This window comes from Nomascus leucogenys, chromosome 7b (assembly GCF_006542625.1).
Source record: "Nomascus leucogenys isolate Asia chromosome 7b, Asia_NLE_v1, whole genome shotgun sequence".
Lineage (NCBI taxonomy): Eukaryota > Metazoa > Chordata > Mammalia > Primates > Hylobatidae > Nomascus > Nomascus leucogenys.
This window is the reverse complement of record NC_044387.1, coordinates 49,944,542-49,968,500: the sequence shown is the minus strand read 5'-3', so window position 1 is coordinate 49,968,500 and position 23,959 is coordinate 49,944,542. Positions and strand designations below refer to the sequence as shown.

The following is a 23,959-nucleotide window of genomic DNA, read 5'->3' as shown; positions in this document are numbered from 1 at the left end:
TGATACTTATGTCTTGTGTTTCTCTACACTCTTTGTCTGTTTGCAGTGGACAGCATACTGCATGCTGATATCAAAAATTATTCCAGCAAATTCAAAAATAAGACAGTAAAAAGAAATAAAAGACAGTTTTACAATGGAAGAGACAGAAATGAATATTTGCACTTATGGTTGATTTAGCTATTAAATCTAACAGAGCCAACTGCAAACGAGTAGAGAAAGCAGTCGTTGCTGCATGCTAACCATTACTAGTGTGAGATACCAGGGGAGCTAGGATGGCCTCCTCTTCCTCCTCTTCCTTCTCTTGCCTCTCCTCTTCCTTCTTTTTTGGTAAATATCTTTCCTAGATCAGTGGTTCTCAAACCTTTTGGTCTCATGACCTAATCACCTTCCAGAGGCCCTACCTCCAAGTACCATCACATTAGGGGTTAGGTTTCAACATATGAATTTTGGGGGGACACGAATATTTAGTCTAGAATGCTATTTCAAGAAAAGGAGGACAGAAAGGTCATACTATAGTGGCTTTTAAAAATTAGACATGGACAGCTCTTGTTTCTGGAATATGTCAGTGTGCTATTGTGCAAAGCATCCTGGGAACAACACCTCAGAATGTTTCCTGTCTGTGCCTCAGTAAGACTTAAAGGCTGGTAGGGTAGCCTGAGTCATGGCTTTCAGTGATATCCAGGTCCTAATTCCTGGGACGTGTGAATACTGCCTGTCTTCGTCTGTTTTGCATTGCTATAAAGGAATAACTGAGGCTGGGTAATTTATAAAGAAAAGAGGTTTATTTGGCTGAGGGTTCTGCAGACTATACAAGAAGCATGGTGCCCACATCTGTTTCTGGTAAGGACCTCAGAAAGCTTTCAATCTTGGTGGAAGGGGGAGGAAGCATCACATGGCAAGAGGCAGGACAAGAGGGAGAGGAGAGGTGCCACATTCTTTTAAACAGCCAGCTCTCTCATGAACAAACTCACTGATCTCTGCAGGGAGGGCACCAAGCTATTCATGAGGGATTTGCCCCCATGACCCCAAAGCTTCCCACCTTCTTTTTCTTTTTCTTTTTTCTTTTTTTTGGAGTCTCGTTCTGTCGCCCAGGCTGGAGTGCAGTGGCGTGATCTCAGCTCACTGCAAGCTCCGCCTTCCCAGTTCACACCATTCTCCCACCTCAGCCTCCCTAGTAGCTGGGACTACAGGCACCTGCCACCACACCTGGCTAATTTTGTTTTTGTATTTTTAGTAGAGACAGGGTTTCACCGTATTAGCCAGGATGGTTCTTTTTCTTTTTCTTAACCTCTGGGAGCACAGAACACAACATAGGATTTGGAGGGGACAAATATCCAAGCTATATCATTACTTTATATGAGAAAAGGGGTTTTGCAGATGTAATTAAGGATCTTGAGGGAGACATTATACTGGATTATCCAATGGGCCCTAAATGTAATCACAGGTGTCCTTTTGAGAGGGAGGCAGGGGGAGATTTGAGGACAGAAAAGGAGACGTGAACAGCAGTTGGATGATGCGGCTACAAGCCAAGGAATGCCGGCAGTATCTAACAGCTGGAAGAGTCAAGGAAACAGATTCTCCTCTGGGACCTCCAGAAGGAACCAGTCCTGCTGATGATTTTATTTCAGTTCTGTAAGCCTTCTTTTGGAATTTAGATTCTCAGAACTGTAAGAAAATAAATTGCTGTTATTCTTTTTTTTTTTTTTTTTTTTTTTGAGACGGAGTCTTTCTCTGTCCCCCAGGCTGGAGTGCAGTGGTGCGATCTCGGCTCACTCCAAGCTCCACCTCCTGGGTTCACGCCATTCTCCTGCCTCAGCCTCCTGAGTAGCTGGGACTACAGGTGCCCACCAACACGCCCGGCTGATTTTTTGTATTTTTAGTAGAGACAGGGTTTCACCCTGTTAGCCAGGATGGTCTCGATCTCCTGACCTTGTGATCTGCCCGTCTCGGCCTCCCAAAGTGCTGGGATTACAGGCTTGAGCCACCGCACCCGGCCTAAATTGCTGTTATTCTAAGCCCCTAAGTTTTTGACAACTTGTTATAGAAACAATGGGAATCTAATATAGCTAAGGTACCATACATTTTGACATCTTTGCTGTATATGGTGCCATTCTGATTTGTACTGTGCAAGGCTTCCTTGCCCTCTCACTGGTAAACCTTGGTATACAAGAAATTATTTTTGTATATTCTCCAGTATATTAACTTTGGTTATAGGTGATACATTATATCTTTTGCAAATTATCATTTTGTCTCCTAATTTGCATCAACCATGCTGCTTGTGTCTATTTATGACTGATTGTGTAGGAAAATTCTTCAAGAAAAAATCAAATAGGATGGTGATTCCTGCATCTTGGAATGCCTAAAAATCTTCTGGTAATAACTGATTACATAGCAGAAACCATCTGTTTACTTCCTTCAGGAACTACCTGGCACCTTCTAGTGCTTTCCCTTGTGGACCACAGGTGATGGAGGCTGGGCCCGAATCCAGCACACACCTCCAGTCTAGTGGGCTTCTGGTCCAGTTATTTACCTACAGGTATTTTATTGATGTTATTCTTCCTCTGATGACACACTGATTTCAAAACATGCCTAAAACCAAAGACACGGAATCTTTGAAGTCCTTTCCCCCAAATATCTGAGGCTTTTCCCCAATTGAGCAGCAGTTCGCATGCTTGTAAGTTTTAAATGTGTTAGGCATTTTATTGGAAATGCTTTATATGCTTCACACTCCACAGGACTTCGTATTCCCAGCTCATTGATTGAGGAAAGTGAAATCTGCCATTTGCTGATGGGCCAATATCAAGGCCAATATCCCAGATCCCCTGTCAGGACAAAAGTGTGATGCAGCCAGAAGTCAGCCCTCACCTGCAAATGCTCTCCTGAACTTGCCTACTCTGGAGGGATCTGCTCACCAGGCAGATTCCAGGCGTTGCCCAAAGTACTCCCTAATAAAACTCTGTGTGCTCATCTCCGCCTTAACTTCTGTTTCCAGGAGACCCAGCTTGTGACCATTGTTTCCAGGAAGATTACCAATTGTCTCTGTTTGCCCTGAACTGAAGGTGTTCCCAGGACATAGATCTTTCAGTGCTAAAACAGGACAGTCCTGAGTTATCTTAGGATCAGGAATGTCTAAGAAAGGAGACACTGAGAGATGGGATTCTGGAGCAGTGGAGACCCCAATATGCGGGAGTTGGAGGTAGGGGCGCGGGGGTAGATGCGCATATAGCCCCTACCATGGTGGAGCAATGCAGTGTGTAAACTTTTTACTAGTGGTGAATAGGGATGATTTACCTATAGGAGGAAATGAAAAAGCAGGACCATGAGTCAGACATTTGAGAGACGTGAAGAAAACAGAACATTAAAGGAACCAATTCCTCAGCTTTCTCTGTTGGAACAGTGTGGTAGCACTGATGCTAAGTGTGATTGATGATTTGCAACAGATAAAATGCTGGAATGATTAATTAGCAATGAAAAACTAGAAGTTGTGGGGCAACAAGGCTCCAGCTCCATCCTCTTAGGGTACCAGCTGGGCTCAAGAATTGACATAAAACAGATTCGCAGGAGAAAAAACATACAAATTTACTTAATACAAGTTTCACATGGCACAGGAGCCCTCGCAAGGAAATGAAGACCCAAAGAAGCAGTTAGAGTCAGTTACTTATATAATGAATTGGTCAAAGAATAGTCAGTTATGAAGAAACAACTAAAACATGTGGGAAAAAAGCCCCAGAATCTGGTGTATCCAGATAGGACTCCACTCTGATGACAGGTTTCTTGGGCTGAGTTTCCTTTGAGCCCCATCCAACTTCTTCCCAGCTGCTGAGAAGAGAAAATCCTTTTGAGGCTTCCTGGAATTTTCCCAGTCCACACTGATTTTGCTTAAAACATAAAAGTTATTATAATAAGGTCTGTTCAGCAGTATCTCAGTTTTGACTTCTCGTCCCTGAGGATAAGAATGTTGCTTTTCCTTCTAGCATAGGGAGGGACAGGGTTTTTTTCACATGGGACTTTTGTCTTCTGCTTTTAAGAAACAGAAAACAAGGCAGAATGATCTTTTTGCAACTGGTGTTTTCAAGTGCCTTTTACTTAAATAGTCAATTTGCTAGACTGGTACTTTTTTTTTCTTTTCTTTTCTTTTTTATTATACTTTAAGTTTTAGGGTACATGTGCACAACGTGCAGGTTTGTTACATATGTATACATGTGCCATGTTGGTGTGCTGCACTCATCAACTCATCATTTAACACCAGGTATATCGCCTAATGCTATCCCTCCCCCCTCTTCCCCCCACAACAGGCCCCGGTGTGTGATGTTCCCCCACTGTGTCCATGTGTTCTCATTGTTCAATTCCCACCTGTGAGTGAGAACATGCAGTGTTTGGTTTTTCGTCCTTGTGGTAGTTTGCTGAGAATGATGGTTTCCGGCTTCATCCGTGTCCCTACAAAGGACAAGAACTCATCAATTTTTATGGCTGCATAGTGTTCCATGGTGTATATGTGCCACATTTTCTTAATCCATAGACTGGTACATTTTTAACTCTGTCAGAGCGCAAGCCAAAAAGCTTCCTCCTGGGCTGAAAAAAACCTTCCTCTTGGGCTGAAAAAGCTTTTTGGCTTGCACTCTTCCTCTGGGCCTGAACCTTCCCTGCCCTCTCATCTACTTGGACAGAGACCAGGGAAGACTGAAGCCCAGAGCTTAATCCTAAGTGTAGCAGACAATCAGGACCCTGACAGGGTAACAGCGGGGTACTGAGTCATGGGATGAGGCCATCTGGATTCACGCGATGTCCTTGAATTTTCCAAACCTGCAGAAGTGGCCCTCCCTTACTCATTGAAGCCCATATCTCCATTCCTTTTGCTTGAAGATGATGCAGAGGCTTCTGACCTGTGAGATTATATTCACCACCACAAGTGTCCCCGGAAATCTGCCACCTCCTCCTATTAAGACCAATGGACCAATAACTAGAATTGAGTCACAAAGAAACCTGGCAAGGAATGTGATAGACCTGCTGCAGAACTAAGGAGCTCCAGAACCAGCCAACATGTGCAGTGGGCCCCAGGCAAGTGTGTATGGGCTGGATTCTGAGGGTGCAAGATCAAAGTGCAAAACCTAAGATTGGATTGGGGAGGGTTTATCTGCTGGAAGCACTCTCCTGGGACACAGGCTTTAACCCCCTAGCAAAGACATTGAGACACTTTGCAAGCCCGCTGCAAGGATGGCCCTTAGGAGGACAGAGAAAGCAATGGTCTATACCAAGCAAGGTCATAGTGCCAGACTTGCTGTGGCAGATGGTGGGAGAGGAATCGAAAGGTCCTGAGATGCCAGGTGTGGTGGCTCACGCCTATAATCCCGGCACCTTGGGAGGCCACTGTGGGAGAATGGCTTGAGGCTAGGAGTTCAAGACCAGCCTGGGCAATATAGTGAGACCCTGTCTGTACAAAAGATTAAAAAAAATTAGTCAGGCATGGTGGCACACTCTTGTAGTCCCAGCTACTAGGGAGTCTGAGGTAGGAGGATTGCTTCAGCCTGGGGAGTTTAAGACTGTAGTGAGCTGTTCCAGCCTGGGCGACAGAGTGAGACCCTGAAAAAAAGAAAGAGAGAAAGAGAGAGAGAGAAAGAGAAAAAGAAGAAAGAAAGAAAGAAAGAAAGAAAGAGAGAGAAGGAAGGAAGGGGAAGGGAAGGGAGGAAGGGAAGGAAGGAGAGGAAGAAAAAGAGGGAGAAAGAGAGAAAGGAAGGGAGGGAGGGAGAGAAAGAAGGAAAGAAAAGAAAAGAAAAGAAAGAGAGAGAGAAGGGTTCTGAGAGTGCTTAGCTGGAAAGGCAATACCAGGTACTCATGGACACCTCCCCAAGTGAGAGAATTCTCAGGAGGGCCTGGGGGCTGCAGTCTGTAATTGATTGATAAGCGGTGCACTGATGAGAGAAATCCAGCATCCTTGAGAAACTCAGTGGCTAGTTCTCTAGACCAGGCCAGCGGGCCAGGCTTGTAAGGAAGTTGATAGCAATAGGGATGGAAGGACCATGCAGTGATAGTGTCACATTGTCAGGGCTTAAGCATAGGAGCCAGGTGTGTGGCAAAAGATGAAGTGGCAGCCAAGGCACCTGACATTGAATGATGGAGTCAGTCAGTATAGCATGGCACCTCTCAGGGCAAGATGCATAAGCCACCAAGAAAGGGATAGCTTCTAATCTTTTTAGCTTATTTTTTATTTTTTTGTTGAGATGGGGGTCTCACTAGGTTATCCAGAGTAATCTCGAACTCCGGGCCTCAAGTGATCCTCCTGCCTCAGCCTCCCGAATTGCTGGGATTACAGGTGTGAGCCATAGCTTCTGGCCTAGCTTTTAATCTGTATTTTCAGAGGGAAGTAAGGAAGAAGGGCCAAACCCCATTAACAAGTTTCTGAAAGAGCCCAACTTGCAATGTCTAGTCATTCCAGAGTAGGATATTTACCCCAAATATTAATTCACTGTAGTTGCTGTGATAAACGACCAAACCATAAACTGAGTGGCTAAAAACAAAGACCTCTAAATGATTACACCTGATATCTTTGGAGGAGCTATTCAATCTACTATACACTGCTTCCAAGTCTTCATAGATAAAAATACGAAAATCATGCATCATCCCATGGGTGGAAGACCTCACTCCAGGTTAGTGAACTGCTCTGATTTGTGACTCCAAAGATGGACACTGGTGACAGCAAAAGGAGGACCCAGAATCTTGTGTATTCAAACAGGACTCCACTCTCATGAGAGGTCCTTGGATCTAGACCCTTGGGTCAAGCTTCCTCTGAGCATTGTCCAACATTTTCCCACTTGTTGAGAAGGAAGATTCTTTATGTGGGCCCTGGAATAGCCTCAGTCCAGCCTGATCTCTCTCTCTTCCCTCCTGAAGTTTTACTTCAAACATTTTGAGACTCTAAAAGGGTTTCTTTGTCTCATTTCTCTCCTCCAGTCCTACTACAGGGTTGTCTTCAATTTATATCCAATGTTTCTCTGGCCTGGAACTGAGACCTACCTCCCAAGCAGCGATCCATGGACTGGGGTCCCTGGGGCAAACAAGTGGCCCTTAGCCTGGAGAACCTGGGCCAGCAGGCATGGCAGGTGACACATTCCATTCTGGGTGGAGGAACCAGGGAGGGAGCACTGCATAGATCAGAAGGGTAAATGAGGGGAGGGAGAAGGAGCAAACTTAGATTTGGGAGGGAAAGGGGGAAGGGTGCAGAGGAAGCAGAAGCCAGATGACTGGGCCTCCTTCAGTTGTTCTTGTGACTGGACCCTCCCATCTAAGTCACCAGGGAACAGCAAGGGTATGAGTTTGAGGACTCTAATGGCCCCAAGGTACTACTGGGGTTTATCCTACTTTTATCCCAAGAGCTTTGTTCTCTCCAGGGACTCCAAAGGGGATGAACTTACAGGTCTTTTGTCTCCACTCAGTGCCTTCTCTGAATAAGCCAATAAACATCCCCAGGCCTCAGTCTCAGGCCACAGTAGGGGCTGAGGACAGTGAGACAGATGTGTGAGCATCCACCCTTTGGAGAGGTTGAGTAGGAATTCCAGTCAGAGGAATTCCAGCCAGAGGTCCCCAGCCCTGCCTTTGGTCCTTGTGAAGGGAGTTGTTGGATATTTCCCAGCTAGGCTGGAATCCTCTCCTCACTCTCCCTATTCAGAGTAGGGATGAGTAAGTCCTCAGCTTTCTCTGTAACCATAATTGTGTTTTGCAGGAAGGGATAAAGTGGGAAAGATCAGATCCCATGCCTCTTCCTCCTCTAATTCACGGGATGACTGCAGCGTGAGCGAGAGGGTAAAAACAGAGCACTGAGTGTGACATTTGCTAGAGTAACAGATAATTGCATCAAAACGTATTTCTAGCAGAGTTGTGGTGTGTGCCTATAATCCAAGCTAGTAAGGTGGCTGAGGCTGGAGGATTGCTTGAGGCCAGGAGTTCAAGACCAGCCTGGGTAGCATACTGAGAGTTCATCTCTAAAAAACAAAATAAAAAAACGCACTTAATAATTGTCTAATTGGGGTCCATATCAGACCTTTCTGGGAATTTTTTTTTCTAAGATGCCTAAATGTGGTATGGAGACTCTTTGGACAAGACCAATAGCTTAACCTCCCTACTTAAGTTGTCTCCTTCATTCATTCAACAAGCAGGTATTATTGAGTGGATTGTTGGGTACATTTGTGTGCCCTCAGTAGGATCCAGACATGCAACACATGAAGATATGATAATTCTTCAGAGGAATGGCCTGTCAGAGGAATGGCCTGTGCTAAGGCCCTGAGGTAGAGAGAACCTTGATAATTGAAAGAACAGAAAGAAATCCAGTGGAGCTGGGGAAAGAGAGGAAGGAGATGAGAGGGGAGTTATAGGCAGCCAACAGATCATGTGCAGACAGATCACTTGAAAGCAGAGGCAAATGGCTGGATGTTTTTGTAAATGAAAAGAGAATTTATTTGAAGATCTTCCATCATTTTTACATGAAGTGATTGATGTGTTAAATGAATGAAATTTAACATTCATGGTATATGAAATTTATGGAAGAAAAATTGAAGTAGGCAGAGCATTTTATGGTCTTTGTCTGGGCACAAGAGAGTGATGCTTGTCCCAAGTAGAGTCATGGAGAGTGACTGGGATATTCACCATTAGAGTCAGCAGGTTGGCTCTTGGATTGAATATGGGGCATGAAGGAAAGAAAGAGTTGTTGACTCCTGGAAGTTTGACTTGGTCAATGGCGTGGCTACCTTCTTTTATTGAGACAGAGACAGATGGGAGAGCAACAGGTTTGAGGGAAAAACATAAAGTGCTTTGTTTGGACTCATGGGGATTTTTTGGAGAAGACAGACAAGATACAAGTAACAAGATGATAATGTCTGTAATATTTGGGTACAAAATGCAATTCATAAACCTGAATGTATAATATGATCCTATTTATGTAAAATCATATATGTTTAGTTACCTTGATTCAATTTATACATCACTAATTGTTTCAAGTAATATTAGCCAAAGGTCTACTATATGCCAAATAATCTTTTATGGCTAGAGACAGAAAAATGAACAAAACTTACTATGTGTTCATCCTTATGGAAGATACATAATTCATATTTGTAAACATCACATTTAAGTATGACAAGAAATCTGGGGGGATAGTTCCTAAAATGAAACAATAGTTTCATAGGTTTGTGAGAATTTAGGTGATATTTCTACTCAACTCTCATGTACACTTAAAATTTTTCCTATGGTCAAAAAAATTTTTTGGAGGCAGATTAGCAGTATATTTATTTTGGAAAAGCAAGAGTCAATCTGAATTGAACTGGAGGAATGCTGAGAGTTCTAGAACTTCACAGAGAGAAAGAAAACTAAGTTATTGGGTGGGGGTTACACCTATCTTTTTGTCTTTTCTTTTCTTTCTTTCTTTTTTTGAGACAAGGTCTCCCTCTCTCACTCAGGCTGAAGTGCAGTGGTATGATCTTGGCTCACTGCAATCTCTGCCTCCCTAGTAGCTGGGACCACCACAGGCATGCACCACCATGCCCGGCTAATTTTTAAAAATTTTTTGGTGGAGACAGAGTTTTGCCTGTTGCCCAGGCTGGTCTCAGACTCCTGGACTCAAGAGATCCGCCCACCTTGGCCTCCCAAAGTGCTGGGATTACAGGCAGATTTGCATGGAGGCCCCGCCCTCCTCTGAGGCAGAGGGGATAAGACAGGGCGAGGGGCAGACCCAGTGCTGGGGTCTCAGGAGGCAGCGCTCTCAGGACTTCTCCACCATGGTCTGGACTCTGCTCCTCCTCACCCTCCTCACTCAGGACACAGATGATGCCTCCAGGGAAGGGGCGACGGGGACCTCTGGGTTGATTCTTGGTCTCCTGCTCCCCAGGCTCACCTGGGCCCAGCTCTGACTCACTAGAGTGTGTTTTTCCCTTTTTCCAGGGTCTCGGGCTCAGTCTGCCCTGAATCAGCCTCACTCAGTGTCCGGGTCTCCTGGACAGTCAGTCACCATCTCCTGCACTGGAACCAGCAGTGACGTTGGGCATTATAACAATGTCTCTTGGTGCCAGCAGCACCCAGGCACATGATTTATCATGTCAGTTATTGGCTCTCAGGGGTCTCTGATCACTTCTCTGGCTCCCAGCTCTGGCAACACGGCCTGCATGACCATCTCTGGGCTCCAGGCTGAGGAAGAGGCTGATTATTACTGCTGCTCATATTCAAGCAGCAACATTTTCCACAGTGGACATAAGATTGATTCTCAGGCTCCAAGTCTGGCCAGTCAGCTTCTTTGAGACTCCCTGGGATCCCAGCAGTGACACTGATCACTATTGCTGTCCCATACATCCCAACTGATGAGGAAGCAAGACCAAAACCTTCCTGAGATTCCTGACTTGTGTCCTGACACCAGGGCTGTTGGAATTCCTGTCATTCCTTCAAGATTGTTCAAATAAGCAGTGACAATCACTTCCATATGAGATATGAGAAGAGAATAATTCCACATGGACCAAACCCACGAAGCCCACACCGAAGCCTGCCGAGTTCTCTGCAGTCCAGTGAGATGGAGGGAGCATTTTCATGGGGACTGTTAAGAGTATGTGGAATGTCTGAGGAAACCAGGCTCAGCTATGGGTTTCAGAGACAAAACTCTGGGATGTCTCTCCATGGCCTGGGCCCCTCACGTGCTACCTCTCCTCACTCTTTGCACAGATGTTGCCCCCAGGCTAAGCCCCCACAGGACCCTAAGCTTAGTCCTGATCCTGAGCTCAGCCCAGATGATGCTTCAGGGTATGGGACCCGGAAAATGAGCCCCAAAGTCTCCTCAACATGCAGCCTCTGTGGTCTCTTAGACTCAGCTACCCCCAATAGAGGTGGCCATGAGACACCTGTCCCCCACCTGCTCAGGAGACAGTGGAGCAGGCAACAGTGCGGAGAGAACCAGCAGGAGCCAGGCCAGGCCCTGCATCCAAAGCAGCCCCCAATCCCCACAGATTCTCAAGCTCTAGCCTGGAGTACCGCCCCCACCTTCTGCAGGCTGAAGTGGGCTCCTCAGCATGGCTAGGCCATGATGGGGGATGGCAGTGCGTCCATGGGACACAGCCCTGCTGCCTGCCTGGCCCTCATGCCCCCTCCCTCCCCACCCTGGTTAAGCTCTGCCCCACAGGGCCCAGGTTCAGAACTCAAGACATCTGGATCAGCTCCTGGATTTGCCCGCACTGCTCTCTGTTCTCCTAAGCCACTTAATCTGTTTTGGCATCAGTGTTACCTGCTGTGAAGTAAGGAGGCTTATACTGAACTGAGTAGCTCTTTTCTTCATTCAAAATTAAAAGATAGAAAAACAATGAAAGTCAGGTGAATTAAAGCCTGCTGAGGGGATGTCATTTAATGGGCTTCAGACATAGAACTCCTTGTCTTTCCTCTGTAGGGATTCCAAGAAAGGGGCTCAAAAAGAGCTTGCTTTCTGTATGGTGGGAACAGCGGTCCCCAGCTGAGAATAAGCAGGAGAGTCCCCGTTTCATCAGGAAGACAGACTAGGCTAGTGTAGAAATCCTCTCGGCACAAACTCTGAGAGGTGTTGAATAAAATAAAGATAAACATAATTTCAGGTTTTCATGGTGCCAATGACGGTGATGTTAGCTCACAACTACGCTGCAGTGCCTGAAACATCAGGAAATCACAGTGAATCGCAGCTGCTATTATTAGGTGGGAGGTGCACCAGTTTGCTTCCTAAGTGCATAGGAAGCCTAGGTCCCTGTAGGATGGCACATGCATCTCTCTGGGCTTTGAAAGCTTTGCAGAAGAGCTGCAGTTGACTCACTCTAATTAGTCTGGACAGAGCAAAACCGCTAGAGGAGGGCATTTCACCCCTGAGACACTTCTATAGCCCCACCTTCCTACACCATGTGTGTGATCTCTCTGTGCTGGACTGGGGAGGGCATATTGGGTCACCCTGTACAGAATGCGGCTGGATTCTGTGGTCCTCAACTTCTGAGGTGACAGGTGCTATGGGGTCACCTGGAAGAAAAAAGCTCCTGGGCTGAGTCTCCTCCACCAGCTGGGGGCAGCAGAGCTGCAGCCAGGAGCAGTCAGGAGAGAGGCTGGGGCTGCCCAGCTGGGGCAAAGAGGAAGGCCAGCCTGGGGTTCAACAGGTGTCCAAGAATCAGTCTTCAGACTGAAAGTGAAGACAGTTCATCCTACCCCCTTGGGCTGCAGTGACCACGCTCTGAGGGTCAGACTCACACGGTGTCACCCCAGGACACTGACAGAGGCCTGCCACAGTAAAGGCCTCACCTGGGAAATGCAGCTGGAGGAGGCTGGGCCCAGGTGTCAGCTTGGGCAGCTTCCTCAGGAAGGGGATTACCTTGGAGATGTTCCAAGGTCGAGGTGCTCTAGGAGGGGGCACAGTTGAGGTGACAGGGCTCCCAGGGCCCGAGCCCTTCACCCAGGATGGCTGTCTGACCGTCCTGCCACTCTCAGCACTCTCAGGGCCTTGTCCCTCCCTGTCCAGCAGTGTCCTGGGGAGCTGAGCCCTCTGTCCTGGGCACTTCCAGATACACCCGACCCCTGCTGTCTCTGCCTCACCTTCCAGCTCCAGGCAGACTCTGACTCAGGGGGCAGCTCCTGTGCTCAGGTGAGTCTCGGGTGGGTGGGGTGAAGCATTTGGGATCCTGATCCCTTCACGGGGCATCCCCAGCCTCCTTAAGGAGACACTCTTCAGAAGGACAGGGCTTCTCACCTGCCTCAACTCTGACCATGGGGCTGTCCACACTCAGTGACAGGACACTGACCAGGGATCTGACTGGAGTGACCAGGAACCTGCCTGGAGTAACCAGGGACCACCCACCCTCTGGAGCTTACATGCTGTGCACAGGCCATGACCCCTTCAGAGACCATGGGGCCTAAAGTTAGATTTTCAGTACAGTGTGGTTTTTTCCTGCTTTTTGCAAGTTTACATTAAACATTGGTGAGAAAAACATACATAAATAACAGACGAGCTGATGGTGCCAATTGCTAATCTCTTGTGGCAGTGAGGGAATGGTATAGAAGGAGCAGCACCATGGCTGAAATGAGACCAGAAGCCCTGGTAACTCCACAGGGGTGTGTGGTTGCTTAAATGACCCAACTATTCCTACTGAATAATTAGCAAGTGTCCTAATGACACAGCACAGCATTTAGATGAAATGAACAAGAGGGGACTGAGTCTGAGGGACCAGGAGGAGGAAGATCATGAGTCCCTGGGCCACCTGCTGGCTGAGTCAGGTGTCAGCATGATTTCTCAGCAGGGTCCAGCTCAGCCCCATGGCCAGCCTCCTGGAGGGTTTACAGCTCTGCTGAGCCTGGCCCAGGACAGACCCCAGGTCAGTGAGGTTTGGGACAGTGGTCATGAGGTTAATTCCCAGAAAGGTGACTGTGATCACAGGGCTTGAAGGCTGCAGCTCATTTTTTAATCTGAGACCCTGCTTCTTCCTCTTGTTGCCTGTGCTGCCCTCACAGCTGGTTTGAGTGACATCTCTCCAGGAGGAGTCGCAGAGGATGTAAATTTGCATAAACACCAAACACTGACTGCCCCCAAAAGCTGGAGAGGGAATAAGAGAGGCCTGGGGAGCCCAGCTGTGCTGTAGGCTCAGGAAGCAGAGGTCTGAATGTCTCACCATGGCCTGGACCCATCTCCTGCTCCCGCTCCTCGCTCTCTGCACAGGTGCTGCCCCTAGGCTCGGTCCCCACAGACCCCAAGTTGGGCCTGACCTGAATTCTGAGCAAAGCCCTGCCACTGCCTCTGGGCTGGATTCCTCGCAATGGGTCCTTTGTCTTCAAGCCCCCTCTCCTGTCTTTTCTTGCAGTCTCTGTGGCCTCCTATGAGCTGGCACAGCCATCCTCAGTGTCAGTGTCTCCGGGACAGACAGCCAGGATCACCTGCTCTGGAGATGTACTGGCAAAAAAATATGCTCAGTGGTTCCAGCAGAAGACAGGCCAGTCCCCTGTGCTGCTGATATATAAAGACAGTGAGAGGCCCTCAGGGATCCCTGAGCGATTCTCTGGCTCCAGCTCAGGGACCACAGTCACCTTGACCATCAGTGGGGCCCAGGCAGAAGACGAAGCTGACTATTACTGTCAATCAGCAGACAGCAGTGGTAATCATCCCACAGTGACACAAGCAGATGGGGAAGTGAGACATAAACCCCTTTGCCTCTATTTCATCCTCTTCCTCCTGCCCCAGGAGGACTGTGGACAAAGCCATGAGCAGGCTTGGCCAAATTCACCCAAATCTGAACCCCCAGGCTGCCCTTCCCTCCAGCCCTCCAGGCAGGCGCTGCAGAAGAGTCAGTCTGGAGTGGATTTGTGCCTGGCAGGCCTGGCTGTCCTGTCTTTCTTTGCCTGGGGTTTGAGTTGTTGATGGAGGGTCTGAGTGGAAAGACAGACACAGGGAGACATCCATGCAGGTATGTCCAGAGGGACGTGGGGGAACCCTCAGGTCTCAGTTCTTGCAGTCATTGTTGTATCCTCTGGGAACACATTCCTCCAGTGCACCTAAGACCTCTAGACCCACAGAGCCTGAGATCAGGAGGAGAGGATGTCAAATTTTTGCTGATGGATCACTAAAGACATTTTTGAGTGGAGCCACTACAATGTACTCCTTGATTCTGGACTCACAGATCCTGACTGTGGGAGAAAGAGCACCATCTATTGGGCACTGATAAACAGCACGTGCACCATCCTGGAAGACATTGTCCAACCCTACACATACTTGCCACTTGCCTGGCACAGTAATGGAGTCTCCAAGCAGTCATTAAACCATTCATATAAGCCACATGTCTCAGAATGTTTGGGACAAGAGTAAGAATCTTGAATGCCAGGAGAAAAGGCCCATAACCCTTTATTTGTGGTGAAATGAATTCCTTGGTCAGAACCTCCTCTGGAATACCATCATGATGGGTACGTCATTCTGTAATCCAGAGACAACAGTTTTCGCAGAAGCACTGCTGTCATCAAAAGCCAATCCTCTGTAGAGTAAATGTGAATTCTAGTAAGAAAAAAGAGCTATTCCTGTCATGATGGAAGAGTGCAAATGAAATTAATATCAAGCAGGCCCCTGGCTGGTTTCCACAGAGAAGGTCATCCTAAAGGGATCTCTGTGTTAGTCTCTGCTATTGGCAGATGGTCACTCAGCAGTGGCTACAGCCAGGCCAGCTCCAGTTAGTGGAAATCCACATTGATGAGCCCACGGACAGCCTCCATCCCTGCCACCATGGGTGCTTTTTTATGGAGGCTATTGGGCAATGACAGCATGCTTGAGGGAGGCTGCCTGGTGTCCACAGAACAAGTCACCCTCCCCACTCGATTAGCAAAATCACTTCATTTTCACAGAAGACTTGGTGAGTATTGACATATGGAAAAAATTCTCATGCTTTCTGCCCACCGGAGGAGGTCACTTCACACATCTCTCCCCCTGACATATTTGTGATCAATATTCTCACTATGTCTCTCTCAAGTCCCTGAACATTCTTAACCATCTTCCAAGACCCTGAGTCACAGCCATGAATTAGGAACCTCTGCCCATCTCTTTGCAGGTGACACGAGCCAATTTCACTGCTTAAAATTCTGCCTTAAGGAGAATGTTCCGCCACCACTGCTGTTCGGGAATTCTCAGAGGCCAGGTGGGATACTAGCACTGTCCACACCAGTGGTGGCTGCGTGTCCTGCAGAAACCTCTGTAACCCCAGCCTAAGTGCCTCCTCCTAGGCAGCTGATCTCAGGGAGCCCCTCAGGAGGCCAAGGTTGTAAGGTGAGAGGAAGGCATGGCGCAGGGGGACGGGTCATGTCTATTTGGCCAACTCTTCACGCAACTTACTTGGCCCTCGTAACCTAATCCCTCAAGTCACAAATACATCCCTGCCATGTGACTGGGGAGCTGCCTGAAAAGGCCACCTGGGACTGTGGTTCAGACCAAATCCAGCATATCAGCAACTTGAGTCACATGGTGAGCTGTGTGGCCACAATCACACAGAGCCTCTGCCAAGGCTCAGGAGCCCTCGCAGTCTTTCTCAAATGGAGCTTTCTGCTCATTCAAAACAAAATAAGTAGGGCAAGGGCTGCTCATGTGCTTCCGGTCTGGGACACCAGGACCACCTAGACCACACCCATGATCTTGTCTGATTATTCTGATTCCTTGTTGGCTCAGCTATGCATGATGGCAACCAAACCACAGTGTCATTGGCCATAAAATGCCAATCCTTGGTCCCCACCTACCCTGGGATCCCCTCAACCACATCTTGCTACCCAGTTAAGGTTTCAGCAACACTGAGAAAAATGTATTTTTATATTGAGAGAGGAAACATTAATTATTTCAATTGTGAAAAATTTGTAAGGCAGTAATGTGAAAATATTTTAAAAGACATTTTACAAAGGGTGAAAGACCCTCCATTAAACCACTCAATATATGACACTGTAATTGGCCTCCCAAACCCTGACTTCAGCTCTGGGTTGGGACCTTCTGTAAATGGGCCTTTCATCCTCAAGCCCTCTCTCCTCTCCTCTCCTCTCCTCTCCTCTCCTCTCCTCTCCTCTCCTCTCCTCTCCTCTCCTCTCCTTTCCTCTCAGCCTGTGCCTCCTACATGCAGAGACAGCTGCTCTCAGTGTTGGTGGCTCTGAGACTGACAACCATGATCACATGCTCTAGAGATAACCTCAGGATAAACATACACTTAGGAACCAGCAGATGCCAGGCCAGGCCTCAGTGCTTGTAATCTAGTATAAAAGCAAGTGAACCTCAGGGACCCCTGCCCAATTCTTAGGCTCCAAATCAAGGAACATGGCCACCCTGACCATTAGTGGGGCCCAGGCCCGCGACGAGGCTATTACTGTGCTGCAGATAATAACAGTGGGAGCAGCTGGCAGGGACTCACAGTAACACAGAGAGACAGGGACTAGCCACAGAACTGTCCCACCTCGGCCTGGCTCTCATTCTCACCTGCCCTCTGAGCAGCTGAAGGTCAGGCCTCAGGGTCAGGTGTCCTCTCTGGTCTTAACCTGGCCCCTGAGGGGCTGGTGATTCTGAGCAGCTTCTCCATCCTCTCAGGGCCTGCATGTGTCCAATGAGAAGTGGACAGGGTGAAGGTGGTCAGAGCTGCTGGGACCTTCGTCACGTTTGTGGTGTATATGAACAGTTTAGGAATCCACACAACAGCACGTGGTCCCAAATGTAATCATACGTCATGCAGGGGAGGAGAGAGCTGTCGCAGACGGCACAATCCTGCGGAATTTCTCTTTTCCTTGGGTAAAACCAGCTCAGTGGAAGCCCCAGGGGCTGTCTCCTCTGTTTCCAGATGAGTTGACCCCCACATTCTAATAGGTTGCCTGAGGCCTGACGAGGATTGGAGACCCAGCCCCTTTTGGCCCCAGGGCCCTTTCTGTGCTGATATTTCTCAGAAACTGAAGAGGAAGCACAGACACTACCTTTGGTCCCACCTGGGGACTGTGTTTGGGGCACACTGACCTCCCATGGCCCCCAAAGTCCCATCACCTTCCCCAGGTAGGTCAGGCCTGACTGGATGTGCTCCCAGTGCCCTGATAGTTTGGAGTTTATCTTTGGGTTCTGGGCTGCTTTCTGAGGAGCTCACTAAGAAACCCTTGATGCCAGGCCTGGGACCTTCCCCTCTGCTGCATGACCCAGGGCTGCAGGTGTGAAGGGAGGATCTTGCTGGGTGAGGGTGGTGCCCTTTTCCAGGAGAGATGTCTGATTCCAGTCTGTAGGGCCACATTTATTGGGCTTTCTTTTCTCACTAGGATGTGTCGGTCTTTTTATTTCCTTCTTTAAAAGTACAACTGGTTTAGGGTGACCCGCTCGGGTCCCCTTCCGCATTGTAGAAGCTTTGTTATTCACTCTTCACAATAAATCTCGCTGCTGCTCACTCTTTGGGTCCACGACACCTTAAAAAAAAGTACAACTGGTTTAATCATGAAATCACGTGTACACACTAAAGTTTACAGATTATTGCCATCAGCACATATATATATACATATATATACTCTTTCTGGATGGGACAACTGTGGACAAGGTCATACTGGGGTCTCTGTCTCTCTCGTTATCACAAGTGAGGATACTAACAGCTGTCTTCTATGCAGACCATGGTCATGTTTCCCAGTTGCACACGAATGTCTCTTACGGTTGTTTAGTTTCCTTACCAGCCAGGACCCTTAAGTTTTCATGCAGACAATTGGATGCTATTTCTCCTCTCTGATCCAACATTCTTCAAACAGTATTCCTTGGAACCCAACGAAAGTTCCACAAGAAAAGCTCAAGTTTCTGGGGCACAGTTGGACCAGGTTCATTGTGTGCAGTAGGACCTTGCTCAAGTGATGGGTCCATTTGATGTTTTCACCATCAAGGGGAAGGGTGTTATGACTTTTGGGCACTGAGTGGATAGAGGGAAGATAGCAGCTGATGATGGCCCTACCCACCAATGTGTGTGTGGGCAGTACCTATCGATGGATTTAGAAGTTGAGGGAACTGTTTATTCTGCAGATGGAATTTCCATTACTGAATCTCCAGCACCCAGCCACTAGCATTCAGCAGGTGCTCTGTAAGAAGCCCTTCACTGCCAATCACGGCCATTACACAGGTGAAGGAGAGGATGAGTTTTGACAGCCGTTGACTCACAGTAAACTGAGGTAGAACTCAGCTTCACAAAGTGACTTTGAGGGAACAGACTGAGGAAGCAGGTTAATTAGTAGCAGAAGGCTTGCACAGAACAGAAACAAAACAGGGTCGGTGAGGACCTAGTGATGCCCTGGTGTGGAAGGAACAAGGCCTGAACCAGGAGCAGGAAGAAGCATGGGAAAGACCACGCTGCCACATGTGATGAGTCAGCGCGTGGAAGGCACAGCAAATGTTGCGCAAAGCTTTTTGTGTAATAACCTGGCAAACAGCTGCTTCTCCATCCAGATTGATGAGCCAAAAAATGTTACTGATGCATTGCTGTCACATGTTAATATGCTGTGAAACATGGTGACATTCAAGGAAACCTGTTCTCTGCAAACACCTACCCACCGGCACAGGAGACACCCCAGCTATGCCAAGGGCTTTGTTTTCCTCTGGAGTAAGAGCCTGGGAACAACCAGGTGGCCCCTGAAATGGGTGCCACGTCATCTGCTCTGCATGGCTGAGTTAAATGGGGAGCTCCCAGAGAACATTCCAGAAAACAGTCAATCTGTTTGTGCTGGGTGCATTGAGCACAACCCAGGATCAATGGAAGGGACAGAAGCTTAATTTTCCTATGGCTGCAAGGTGAGCACTGGGAGGACGGCTGAGGCAGGTTAGCCACCACCCCTGAGTGGCTTCAGCCCCAGGCAAACAGGGACAGGTGAAAGGCCTACCTGAGCCCACCTGTATCTAACCAGTCCCAGCATCAGCAACTGCATCCTGTGGACCACGAGGGAGTGTGTGTGCCCAGCCCCTCACAGATCACCTGAGCATAAACAGGAAATTCTCCACCTTACGCCCGACTGCACCACACATCTGCCTCCAACTCTTCATTTACAAGGTGATACCACATCAGACATGGACTGGTCTGGGTCCCAGATCCCTCAGTTTTCCACTATCCTCTCCAGTCCTCACACAGAGCAGACTCTTCACTGCAGGGTGTTGAGCCAGCTCTTCCCCTCACAATGCCTGTTACAGGTTTACAAGTTACTCTTCTCCAATATGATGGGGATTTGTTTCACTGTTTCTATATATACATATATTTGTATTTTCTTGGGTAAGCTGAGCCCCTTGTACCTAGTCTCGAGTCAGGCAGGGGCCACACAGAGAAGAGGAATTCCTCCCCTGGAACCAGCAGTCCACGGATCAGGGCATCAAGGACCTGAGTAGCAGGTTCTGAATCCACACCTAGACCCTGGAAGTCCCTGAGCTCTCAGCCAACAGTGTGGAGTAGCCACCAGGGGGAAGCAGAGAATCAACTGGCAAAGCGACCTGGGGATGGGGCGGGCCTGGGTGACAGGGAGATGCTGACATGCAGCAAGAGCCAGTGACCACCACCTCAGACTTAGAGGGAAAGGGTCTTTATTGTCCTAGAGTATTGTCCTTGACACTGATGTAAAAATTCTAGAATCACATTTTGTCTTCAGCTCGTTTGCATGCTGACTCTTTGTCTGACACAGATCCAGGCACTTAACTTCTCACAACGCCCCCTCCTCCACACCCAGTTGTGCTAAAACAGCATCCCCGACATGTGCAGTGTCCTCTCTGAGGTCACAGGTATCCCCCTACTCCCATTTGATCTGGGAGCCCCTGTCCTGCAGACATAGTGGCTTCTACCTTCCTGGCTACTCCTCCACGTCTACTGTCCCTGGTCTTTCCTGACTCTCCTGGGGAAGCTGCCAAATCACAGCTCTTGATTTCCTGGTGAGTCACCAAATAGTTGCTCATTAACCTTTAGTTGACTTAAGTTCTTATTCCTTGATACATTTTCCCCAGTAACTGGAGACATCATATTTATAATAAACATTCACTTCTGGGGGTCTTGGAGTTTGCAGCCCCCTCTCATTCTCTCATGGAGCAAACATTTCCTTCACCTCCTCATCTGTCCCTGGTCCTGACAGCATCCTGCAGATACTGAGGCACAGCAGCTATGACCTACCTAGAAGCTCACAGCCAAGGCAGAAACTTACAGCATCTCATGGATCTTCCACACTCTGTGTGCACTTGGCAAATAAGGAATTTCATTGACCTCTATCACTCAGAGGCTGTGGGCTGTGGTGGGACCCGCACCTGTCCAAGGTGTGCGTTATCACCTGTACTGTGGAGATGAAGAGGGAACCGGCACTGGGTTCTAGAAATTACCATCTAAAAATAGATTTAGACCTGCAACAGAAATCTCCTCTCTAACATAAAATATTTATGATCAGGACACATTTGGAGGCCTAGACCAAAATTAAAAACCTCCCTCCTGAGCCAAGATAGAATGCAGGAGGGGACTGGGGACCCCAGATAATTCCACAATTACCGGCATGACTCTACGGTCACCTCCCAGACTAGGTCAAACCCATCCCATAGGAAGGACTTCATATTCCCCCTAGGAAATACAGACAAAGTCACCTCTGAGCTCTGCTGAGACCAAGTGAGCCCAGGAGTGAGGCTGACACAGTATGATGTGGAGATGTCTGCAGAGAATATGGAATTGATTCATAAAGGAGATCCTGTGGGCAAAGGGTGGGTGGGCAAGGCCACCCCTAACCTCTTTGGGTGGCTGAGCCCTTCTGGAAACCACAAAGCTCCTCCAGCAGCAGCCCGTGACTCTGCTGATTGGTATTACGGGCCGATCTCTGCAACAAGGGGTTGAGAGACCTGGGAGGAGCCTGCCCAGCCTCAGACTTGAGAAGCAGCATTGGAGGCACCTCAACCATGGCCCGGCCCCTCTTTTCCTTGGTCTCCTGACTCACTGCACAGGTGCTGTCCCCAGTGTCTCACCCACCTGCCCAGCCCCAGGCCTCTAGGTTCCGCCTGGCCCTCAGTCTGAGCTCAGCAGGGCCCTGGGTGTGGCGGGCAGGATGCTCATGACCCTGCTGCAGGGGGAGGGGCTGGGGGGCTGAAATGCCCGGACTCTGCTCCTGTGCTCATGGGTGCCCTGAGAGCTCTTTTATCCCTGGGGCTCACTCCAGTCCTGGCAAGTAGCAAAATATCCTTGGGTTGAGCCCCTCAGTTTCAAGGTTTTTTTCTCTCTCCTTTTCTTTCCTTGCAGGCTCTGTCACCTCCTATGAGCTGACACAGTCACCCCCTATGAGCTGACACAGTCACCCCCTATGAGCTGACACAGTCACCCTCAGTGTCCGTGGCTCCAGGACAGATGACCAGGATCACCTGTGGGGAAAGCAATATTGGAAGTAAAAGTGCTCAATGGTACCGGCAGAAGCCAGCCAGCCCCGTGTGTGGGTCATCTATGGGGATATCAGGCCACCTTCAGGGATCTCTGAGAGATTCTCTGGCTCCATCTGGGGAACACGGCCACCCTGACCATCAACGGGACCCAGGCTGGAGACGAGGCTATTACTATAAGATGTGGGACATTAGCACTCCTCATCCCACAGTGACACAGGGAGATGGAGGAGCAAGACACAAACCCCTCTTCCATCGGTGTCACTCTTGTCCTCCATCCCAGGAAGACAGTGGACAAAGCCATGTGTGTGCGTTGCCCAGTTAACCTGGATTTGAGACCCCCAGGCTGCCCTTTCCACAGGCCCTCCAGGTAGGCTCTGCAGAGGAGGCATCAAGAGTGAATATAGGGCTGAGGTGCCCAGGATATATTGAGGTTTGCGGGACTCAGTTGTGATTTGGGGAAATGGGGCCTGGGTGGAAGATCAGGCCAAGGTCGACATCCTTAGTTGGGCTCTGGATTTCCATAGGGGGTGAAGGCCAGTCCTTGGCCTGAATATCCTGAGTCAGTTTCCAGAACTGCCCAGCTCAGTCTCCCGTGGCATCCTGCCATTCTCTTCAGGAAAACCAGTGGAGTGGACACTGTGGGATGCACCCATATTCCCTCTTCTGAGCTGGCCCACCCAGCACTGCTGGTAGCTCTGGCAGCTCAGAGCTGTGCCCTCACTGAGAAGGGCTGCCAGCAGAGAAAACTGTCTCCTCCAGGTTTATGCCCCTTCTTAGCAAGGTTTGGTTTCATAACTGCCTGAGGTGAAGATCTCAAGACTCCCTTTCAATATGGGAGAAACAGAAAATCCTCCCAGCTTCACAGCTCATTATTGGGATGGTAGAAGACTCAATGTGGGTCAGAGTGTCCTTGCACCCGGTGTTGCCTCCCTCACTTAGTTTCACACCTGCTGAGACAGCAAAGCTCCATCTCATGGTCTGCTTCCAGGCATCCCAAAATAACACATCAAGTCATCCCCAGCGTGAGCCATCAGGAACCTCAGGAGGCCACGGTGTACCGGAAAGTACCAGTTGATTCCTAATGATCATTGTGAGTCTGCAAATGCCCAATGAGATCCGAGTGTTTCTTGCATTTGTATGGAATGAAAAGGGCCCTGGCATGCCTGGTGCTCTGGGGTCTGAGGGAAAGTTAGAGTCAGATCCTCCTGCAGGAATCCGGGGTCAGGAGGAGCAGCCTCGCCCCACGCAGGGACCACAGATGCACCCACAGGATGAGCTGCAGGATGGACCCTGCCCACCTCCACCCTCCACATCCTGTGCAAAAAATCATTCTTTTCATCCCTCCTTCAGCCTGTCAAAGTTGACACTTTAAAAGCCACAAGAGCCCACGCTTGTCAACGGAAAACCCATTCACATCTCCATCAGCCACACAATCTCCACAGAAAGATTCTTCAAAAAATAGTAACAGCAGCCATGAAAAGGTATCTAAAATGTTACATAAGTAATTGAATTTAGATTATGATAAAAATGATATTATTTCTGATATGCTAGGTAAATAAAATATTTTATTTGAACTCATTTCCCTTCTTCTCTTTGTATTTCTAACGTGGTGACTAGACAGGGGATTCCCATGAGGCTCACATCATATCGTGATTGAACAGTGCTGGTCTGCACCCCTTCAGATTACATGGGCTGTGGAGTGACCTGGCACACAAAGCCCCAGCTCCATTTATAGGACATCAGTGTGAACCCAGAGAGAGTTATTGGTGCAACAGAAATGAGAACAGGGGTCCAGACCACCTGTTGGTACAGGGGACTGAGCCTTCAGTTTGAGCCAAATCAGTTGTTTTATCTATCTTCAATCCTGAACAAGAAAGAAATCCTGAACTTTCCTGGACTTCTTTCGGTTTTCAGATTTGTGCCCCTTCAGGTTTGGGGCTGTCTGGAGTCCCAGCCAGGGGACAGTGAGGAAATCCAGGAGTCTCACACTGACTCTGTTGTATTTCATCTGCTGAGGCCATCCCCAACTGCTGTGTACCATTTCCTTTCCTGGTGCTCAGATAGCTGCTCCATGCACTTGTCATGGTTTCAGACATGAAT

General features: G+C 48.5%; 1 gene segment (V, D, J or C); it reads left to right on the top strand.

The window, feature by feature from the left end:
- The first annotated feature begins 13,635 nt into the window (after positions 1-13,635).
- Positions 13,636-16,891, top strand: LOC115835854. The segment is given in 3 exon segments: positions 13,636-13,681; positions 13,824-14,303; positions 16,776-16,891. Coding segments are annotated over 3 exon segments (642 nt in total).
- The last annotated feature ends 7,068 nt before the right edge of the window (positions 16,892-23,959 follow it).